This window comes from Orbicella faveolata, unplaced genomic scaffold (genome assembly GCF_042242905.1).
Source record: "Orbicella faveolata isolate gen_17 unplaced genomic scaffold, um_ofav_v1 contig_12, whole genome shotgun sequence".
Lineage (NCBI taxonomy): Eukaryota > Metazoa > Cnidaria > Anthozoa > Scleractinia > Merulinidae > Orbicella > Orbicella faveolata.
The window spans coordinates 16177188-16186471 of record NW_028301539.1 but is presented as its reverse complement, the minus strand read 5'-3'; the positions used below and the strand labels follow the sequence as shown (position 1 = coordinate 16186471).

At 43.1% G+C, this 9284-nt stretch overlaps 1 protein-coding gene across 3 annotated transcripts; it reads left to right on the top strand.

The window, feature by feature from the left end:
- Positions 1 to 4764: 4764 nt before the first annotated feature.
- LOC110045289 (uncharacterized) lies at positions 4765 to 7640 on the top strand. 3 transcript variants are annotated; one of them, XM_089278990.1, is made up of 4 exons: positions 4765 to 4992; positions 5449 to 5764; positions 6793 to 7058; positions 7595 to 7640. In XM_089278990.1, the coding sequence occupies exons 1-4, from the start codon at positions 4871 to 4873 to the stop codon at positions 7638 to 7640; spliced, it is 750 nt and encodes a 249-aa protein (XP_089135116.1). In that variant the 5' UTR covers positions 4765 to 4870. The 3 variants fall into 3 exon arrangements, with proteins under 3 accessions (XP_089135116.1, XP_089135113.1, XP_089135122.1); XM_089278987.1 differs by having other exon boundaries at positions 4765 to 5016; positions 5458 to 5764; XM_089278996.1 differs by lacking the exon at positions 7595 to 7640 and having other exon boundaries at positions 4765 to 5019; positions 5461 to 5764; positions 6793 to 7156.
- Positions 7641 to 9284: the final 1644 nt, after the last annotated feature.

Here is a 9284-nt window from a genome sequence, read left to right as displayed (position 1 = left end):
CTCGAATGACTGATTCTCTTCTTCGAGACCGTATTGTTCTCGGCATCAGAAATGGCGATGCCAGAAAAAGGCTCCTTCAAGAACGAAAGCTGGATTTAACGAGATGTATTGATATTTGCCGCACATCTGAAAGTGCCACAACTCAACTGCAGGCAATTGGTGCGAGTGAAAAAGTTGAGGAAGTCCACTGGGTAAACCAATCACGTAGAGCGAATGGCAAACGGAGTGACCCCCCTGAACCATCATCTGACAGGAACACCACCCAGTCACGAAAGCTCAAGTGCAAATTCTGCTTGCAGACTCATGTTCTGAAAAAAGAATTGTGTCCTGCATGGGGTAAACGGTGCAATGCATGCGGGAAAATGAATCACTGGAAGGGCTCTGTGGTCTGTGAGACGAAAGGAAAGGTGCACCTAGTGAATCAGGCCTGTGACTCCTCTGACTCCGACTCGGATGTGGCCTCTGTAAAGACTCTTAATGCTTTTGTCAATGGTGTTGCATCTAGGAAGGATAAGCCAATCTATTGTGAAATGAACATTAACCTCGCGTTAAAGCGGGAACACTACCAGCTTCCTGTACTGGATGACATCCTCCCTGACCTTGCAAAGGCGAAAGTTTTCAGCAAAGTTGATCTGAGTCATGGTTATTGGCACTGTATCTTGGAAGAAGAGTCCAGTCTGCTTACCACTTTCTCTACCCCATTCGGGAGGTACAGGTGGAGACGTCTTCCCTTTGGACTCTCTGTTAGCTCTGAGATCTTCCAAAAACGACTCCATCAAGCCCTGGAAGGACTGGTGGGTGTTGCCTGTATAGCTGATGACATATTGATCTATGGTGTTGGAGACACCATTGAGGATGCCACGCAGGACCATGACAGAAACCTCACATCACTCTTCCAGCGCTGCGAAGAGAAATCCATCCGCCTCAACAAGGAGAAAGTGACCCTGAGAGTGAAACAACTGGATTTCATGGGGCACCAACTCACTACAGAGGGTCTGAAACCAGATCCAAGTAAGGTAGAAGCTATCCTAAAGCTGCAAACACCAAAGACCAAGGAGGACATTGAAAGACTTAACGGAACTGTTAATTATCTTGCAAAATTCCTTCCAAAGCTTTCCCAAGTAATGGAACCACTCAGAAGACTTACACAAAAGGGAGTCGAATGGTACTGGGGCGATGCTGAAGACAAAGCTTTCAATGAAGTGAAACAACTAGTCACCCAGGCTCCAATCCTTGCCTACTACAGTCCTGACAAAGAGCTTGTTATACAGTGTGATGCCAGCAGCCTGGGAATTGGTGCCGCACTTATGCAAGAAGGTCGACCACTGGCATACGCTAGCAGAGCACTTACAGATCCTGAGACCCGTTATGCCACCATAGAAAAGGAGATGCTTGCTATTGTCTTTGCACTGGAGAAGTGGCACCACTTTGCCTTTGGTCGCCGGGTAGTTGTCAGATCGGACCACAAGCCACTTGAAGCCATCACCAAAAAACCGCTTGACAGGGCACCGAAACGTCTACAAGGCATGTTGCTCAGAAGTCTGGCCTATGACATAGAAGTGCAGTATTCTCCGGGTCACACACAGCACTTGGCAGACATGATGAGCCGATCATACCTACCAGCTGATGGCCAAGAAGCCTGCAATGAATTTGAAGTTGTCAATGCCGTCCAATTCCTGCCCATTGGACAAGGGAAGTTACAGAAGTTTCGAGTGGAGACTGAACAAGACGACACCTTACAAGCCCTGAAGAGCACCATACTGAAAGGCTGGCCTGAGGACAAGTCCAACGTTCCTTCCCAACTGGTCCCCTACTACAGCATGAGAGATGAGCTTAGCATTTATGATGGGCTCGTTTTCAAAGGTGAGCGCCTTGTTGTACCCCAGGGACTTAGGGCCGAAGTAAAGAGAGACATACATGCATCCCATGCTGGTGTTGAAGGCTGTCTCAGGAGGGCACGGGAAGGTGTGTATTGGCCTGGCATGAACTCTGAACTCAGACACTGGATTTCAACCTGCGAGCCCTGTAGGCTGTTTGAAATCTCGCATGGCAAAGAGACCCTCATGTCCCATGAAGTGCCACAGAGGCCGTGGGAGAAAGTAGCTGTTGATTTATTCTCCCTAAACCAGACAGACTACCTACCTACCCTACCTACCTACATTGAGCATAGTGTTACATCCCCCTACAACAGCAAAGCCAATGGCAAGGTAGAGGCAGCTGTCAAATCTGCCAAACGACTGCTTCGCAAGACTGCCAAAGCTGGAGACGATTTCCACTTGGGGCTCCTTGCTGAACGCAACACCCCATCACAAGGCATTGGAAGCAGTCCAGTCCAGAGGCTCATGAATAGAAGAACAAGAACTCTACTGCCTACAACTAGCACCCTGTTGGAGCCAAGGACACTCAACTCGGCTCACGAGAGAGAGAAATTGAAGGAAGTCCAGCAAAGGCAAGCCCGGTATTACAACACCAACGCCCGAGATCTACCCCCTCTGAGCGAGGGTGACACTGTGCGAATGAAGCCGTTTGTACTGGGAAAAAAGAAGTGGAAGAAGGGAGTTGTCGTGGAAAGGCTCGATGAGAGGTCATATGAAGTGGAGACAGGAGATGGGACGTCTTACAGACGAAACAGAGTTCATCTGAAGAGAACCAATGAGCTGCCTCCTGAGGTTACTACTAATTTACCACCACAAGTCTCAAACACTCCTGACACAACCAGTGACTCAACTTGTCAAGGAGAGTCAAGCAGCACCCTGGATACCGGTACTTCCCTTGTTGAACTCAACCGAGAGATAGCTGAGTCGGACTGTGGTGTGATAACAAGGACCCGCTCAGGACGGATTGTAAAAAGACCATCCTATCTCGCAGATTACAATACTTGACTGTCATGCTTCTTGGCCTCAGTTACTGAACCTTGAGTACTGAACACTGAACCTAACTTTAGCATCGCATGTTTGATTAGTTTGTTGAACACTTGTTATGGTTCACTATTATTGAACATTGACATTTGAATACTAAAGAGACTTAATAGAACTTGCTGTGTGGCTACAAGGCCAGGCCCATGATCATTGGGCTTTGAAGGGGTTATAGACATTGAACACTTGCCAATGAACATTTATTATGCTAGATTTGCATGGCTCATTATTTTCTTATTTTATTTTATTTCATATTTCATTTTTACTTGCTTTTTCTATATTGGGGGAGATGTGACATGTTGCGTGACATATCGTTACATCGTTACGTCATTTAGTTCCCGTACGTTAGATGGCGTCAGTTCCATGTGGACTTCACTTGAAATAAAGCCTGTGCTTGTGTTTTCTTTCCGGACTTCTGTTGTCCCGTCTTTCTTGAGTTTAGCTGATTGATACAGTGTCATTCCCCTGCAGGAATTATCGACACGAAGAGCCAAGCCGGGGTTATAAACTTCTTGTACTGTTTGACCTACGCTCGATTACCAGCCGCTGTTTCTCCTCCCCCAGACTCTCGGGGAGGACCGTAGAACGGACTCGAGCGAGCGAAGGAAATGGAGACTATGTTTGACTACGTATATGAAATACAACCATGGCGAATAAAATAAACAAGACTTCCCGCGTGGTCTCCTTGACATTTGATAGCATGTCACTCATTTCCATTTAAGGTAAATGAAACACAACGAACATACACTCTCCGGCTGAACATAGTCATACGTGACAAGGATATGATGACCTTAGCAACTGTAAAATAAACACATTAGCTTGTATACTACTAAGACCAAACTAATTTTCAACCTAATTTGCATCGTTAAGAAATATTGTGCAACCTTAACAAATTTCCCTCACGCAGACACCCTCTATTCAGCGGAGACCGGGAAAGGTCCCTAGAGTGTTCGATCAATAGAAATTCACCGCACCTGTATTGCATCCTTCAGGGCTAAACGCTCAAAGCTGCCAGAAAAGGACAAATAAAACAAAACACCTAGTTTCAGAAGGATCAAATTAGATCGCTGATTTTAATTAAGAATGGTAACTATTCAAGAGCGACGCATAAACACTCATTCATCAAATCAGCGATTCAAGTTGATCCATTTAGAGTTTCGTGGTCTGTCGATATTCTGATAAAGCTTATCTTGAATAGCGCATGTTTGTCGTAACCATTGAAGGTATGTCAGTGAAAATTCAGACAGAGTTATGATCTTACAAACTCTCTTGACCTAAGAGCAGTAGGTGGGGCTAGTTTCACCCTCTGACTGGTATTTTATTTTTCTATGTATCTTCAGTTTATGTTGAATTGCAGTTTAATTGTATACAGTCGAACCTCCACTAACGGCCACCTCGCTACAACGGTTACCTTTTTTGGTCCCGGCGGACAATCCATACATTCACTCTTATTTTAACCTCTCTACAACAGCAATGCCCACTAAAACTCGTCCCAACTTCCAAGATAACCTCTCGGAAATGGCCAGTTAATCAACGACTGACGAAGGGTGTGTACAAAACCCAATTTGTTTTATTGTAAAAGGTCGCCAAACTCGATCCGTACCGAGCGCCGTTGAACTCTGTTTTCTGTTTTATTAATACATTTTGATTTATATATGCTAAAATTAGCATTTTTGGTAAAAAAATATTGCACACTCGAAAAAAAGCAGGTGTCATATTACACCCCTAAGGCCCACGGCCACCTCTCTACTACGGCCACTTTGCTCTGTGGCCAGGGTGGCCGATGTAGGGAGGCTCAACTGTAGCTCATGGGATGTGTGCGCCGGGTTGTCTGTGCCGCTTATACTTGCTAGCTCAGGTCAACTTGTTTTCTTCGTGTAACAGGGGAAAACAGTGGACAATGAAATGAGCTAAGCCATGTCAGATTCTTTACTTAATTCCTTTTAGAACACGATATGGGCAGTAATATAGAGGAGTCGTCAGACTACCGGGTATTAGAAGAACACATCAGGAAAATAAATGATGACAAAAACAGATTTGTCCCAATAGAAGAAAGGCGAGACACTGGGATATTAGGATCCCACTTTTTGGTGTCCATATCTCGTGGTAATATGATAATTAACTCCAAATTCAATTTTCTTTTAGTTTTCTCACCCCTGGGCTGCTGGAAACGCCTAGTTTTCGCATTAGCATAGTCACGTTTATCTTTAGAAAAAAAAAAAACAATATAAACTCATCGGTTTGCAACAAACAGAGCTGCTTGTAAAGCTCTGATCCGGGATCATAATCTTTCAGCTGCGTGCTGAGTTTTATCAAACCAACGCAGAAGAAATAACCTGCTGTCAACTAGATTGACGCCTTAGTTCTTTCCTAAAAGTTTTCCATTAACTAAACCAATGCCGGAACAAAGCGACGATCGAACCGCTTAATGGCTCAATTTTGATCTAATCTGTTAGTTCTTGGACAAGGAAGGTTTAATTTTCTATCTATTTCGGTAAAGAAAACCGTTTAATTTCTACTAAATTTCGTTCACTATTTCTTTGATGGGAAAATACATGACCTGTTGGCGCGGCGTGTCAATGCTGAAAGATCCCTTAACTCTTGTAAAAAACCAGAAGTTGCTATGGGAACTCAAACCTCGAACTGTAATTGAGTTTGGCGCCTACAAAGGAGGCACTGCTTTGTGGACAGCAGATGTGTTAAAAATGTTTGGGTGCAAGTCGCGTGTGATATCCATCGACATTGATCTTTCTATGGTGGACGCTGTGGCAAGAGAGTCGCCGGATGTGGAGTTCCTTGATGGAGACTTGTCCCAGGTCGAAAAATGTTTTCCAGGAGACTTCTTGAAGGTGAATAAGTTAAATTGCAAATTAATGTTAACCACTTATCGCTTTTGCAAACTGGACCTGTCATGAAGGGAAGAGAAATTAAAATGTTTTAAAATTTCCTCGATGTTTTTGGCACAACGTGCAGTTTGACTGACAGTTAATGAACAGCCCTTATACCTGATGACATCAGAAAACTTTGAGACTGTAACACTGTATTTGGCAGGCATGTTTTACCAATTATGAAATTTCATTGCACTTTTTTGAAGACGTTATCGCATTGTTTTATTTATTGCGATGGCTTTCAGTTTGCGTTATTTTTGGCGGTTTTGTGACGTTCATTCAAGATGGTGGATCCAAGATGGAGATTGTTTGGATAACATGACGTTTTTAGCCCGTCAGAATATCATCCTATGTTGTTAAAAAGTCAAAGCAGAAATATTTGAACCTATATACCTGTTTCATGATCGTTACGTTGATAATCTTGAGCTTTAAGAAGTGGGCGAAATCCCTTCTCTCTCTGTCGTAGAAGATCAAAAAGAGCAGAGTCTAAATATGTTGGAATGGTGTTATTAGTCAAGAGAAAATGAGGTAGATCATGGTCTCTTGTATTAGTATAATTATAAAGGCACTTTTTAGGTCGTTTAAGAGCAAAGGTGTGGTACACAGGTATGTGTAAATGTGAATAGGTATACTACCTGAGCTGTCCTGAGTTATCAACATAGTTCAGGACAGTTGCAAAAATAAAGCTTGAAAAAACAAATTCTGGCTTGAACGGGATTTGGACCCGTGACCTTTGCGACTCCTGAGCAGTTCTCTAACAACTCATTTGAGAAACAAATATTACAATAGAAAAGAAGACTTATCAAAAATTCCTAGTTAGTGGGAGGCTGGCCACAAAGCGTGAAGGAGTTGAACTTGACCAAACCGAACTCAAACCCATCTAGTGGTAGGAAGCCTGAATTGAAGCCGGGAACAACGGATCATAAATCCAGGCCCTTATCACTAGCCGACGACTGAGATTGATTAGCGTTTATGCTTTCTTGATACAGAATTTACCTCACCCGTGGTTCTTAATGGAGGATGCTCACGTGAATATGACCAAAGTATTGGAGTATTTTGACTCATTCCTGGAGCCTGGTGACTACATATGTGTCGAGGACACAAATCCATTGGGTCCTTCGATATCTGGTCAAGGTCTTATAAAGGAAGTTGGTTTCACAGAGTTCGGTCCTGCTAAGCTGAACGAGCTGAGGAAATTCTTGAAGGGTCGTTCGGACAGATATCATGTGGATCAAAGATACACCGACTTTTTCGGGTGAGAAAATGTTTAATTAAACCAAGAGATGAATTAGAAATAGCCATGTTGCCAGTGAGGTTTTGTTTACAATGACGAGAGCCTTCATTGCTTGGAACTACACCTCTTTAAAAGCTATTCTCTTTCTAATAAGGGATTGGCTGCTTGTTAGAACCGCCTCAGGAGCATGTGGGTGAATGTTCGAGTACTGTTATTCCCTATTCTGTTCGAGTGCGCACTGTAGGCGAGTGCAGATCTTGCAGACACCGCTTGGAAAACCGGCTGGCTTAGACCAGAGTCTGAATAATTAGAGTTAACTGACATCAGCATGCAGAAGGAGCACGTCATGGTCTCGTGGTTTGGGCCGTTAGAGTTTAAACCCTTCCCTTCGCTTTATCTATTAGTCAAGTCTCTCGCCTTTGCCACTCGTTTTGACGACCTCCAGGGGATCACTAAAGTATCCAATGCCTAAGGAATCCCATCCACGCGGACCATACTTAAAACGTTTATTTTCTCAACGGTTATTTAACTTGAACCTATACATTTTTCTTTTTCAGGTACAATGCAACGTGGAATACGAATGGTTACTTGAAAAGAATCTAGGAGCAATATTTGGAAAATCTGTTTTGCAGTCCTCAATCATATATGATTGCATAATTGTTTTCGTAATGTAGCTTTTCTTATGATAAACCGTTGGAGAATGGCCAGTTTTGCCTCTTAATCGGCATTTTCTATATACACAAATATTTCTGTATCCGTAGCGGTTATGATTTTTAGCCAATTACACTGGATAAAGTATTAAGTTAGTTCATTTCATTCAATAATTGGAAGTTCAAACAGTTCATACCGAGTAGAGTCGTCACCTTTAGATCATATATACATAATGCTGTAAACGCCATATCATTTTACTCACAAGATGGCGTAAGAGATCTCCCTATCAGATTATAAGGACGTAGAAATAGAGATTAGATAGAGCGTATTCCTCTCAAAAAATTCCGACTGAATTCAGTGGTTTTCAACTCTAGCTTATCACATGCAGCGGGCACTGACAATAACGCAAACCAATCAAAACTCCTAGCAAACATGCATGGCCAGTGCGAAGCTTGGGAAAACGCTGCCTCGCCCCCAGCCGTCCCTCTTTGGTTGAAGCACGGTGTCTGTTGGGAGTCTGTTGCACACAAAAAGGTGGACGCGCTCCAGGAGCCGCAACCTAACCATCAATCGCTATTCGCCGACGAAACGCAAAGGCGCCTGGGAACCGGGAAAAACGCAAGTTCGTGAGCGAGTTGCGATTAGGTTTCGTTTTACTTTTGACTGGATACCAATGAACAACTTTTGCAATTTGGAAAGTCAGAAAGTGGAACATTTAATCGGAGTGGCTTGCTTGTGTCGTGTCCCGTATGAAAGTGTTAAAACCGATTCTTTTTAACTAAAAAAAAGAGAGAGAGAGAGAGAAAAAAAATCCCAATGTTAATTGTAAGATCACTGTGTCGCTACGGCCAGGTACACTGTATGACTACAAGGGAAATTGTTAAGGCATGCATTCTGATCAATTATTAAAAAAATTGTTTTCTTTCTTCAAAGAAAATGTAGTCCTGACAACTGAAGTCTATCAAACATCACTTAACTGTTTTGAAAAGATCCCTTCATGTAACATGCCCTTCTTAATTGTAAGAAATTATCCTTTGAATTAGCAGTTCAGGAAGCAATGGTGCCCCCCTTCCCCTTCCCCTCCCCCCCGCCCCGCCCTTGTGAGGCCTTGCAAGTATCATCTTTATGAACTGTCTACCTGTAATGAGTATTTGCCGGGAGATTTCGCCAGTGAGCAAGGAAGCATGCAGGCGCGGATCCATACCAGTTTCCACCGTTTTACAGAAATCGGTCAGATTTTTCAGAATGACTAGGAAACTAAAGCCAGAACATTTCTTAGGGGAGCATGGTCCTGTGCCTCTCTTGAAGTTACTTGTTGTTTCGGAAATCAGTCACCATTCATTCTAGATCCGCGCATGGCATGATAATTTATGTCAAAACGACATTTTACGATAACTGAAGAAATTCTCGCGCGCGCATCGGAAAATTTTCATTGTCGATAAGCGGACAGACACATGAATTTATAATTTATGCGATGCCCCAACAAGCGAAAACGGACAATTTAACAATTTGTTATCGTAAAAAACGAATTGACATCAGTTTTTCATGGGTCTGTCCTGATATTGACAATGAATTTCGTCATAACGTTGTTAAAGT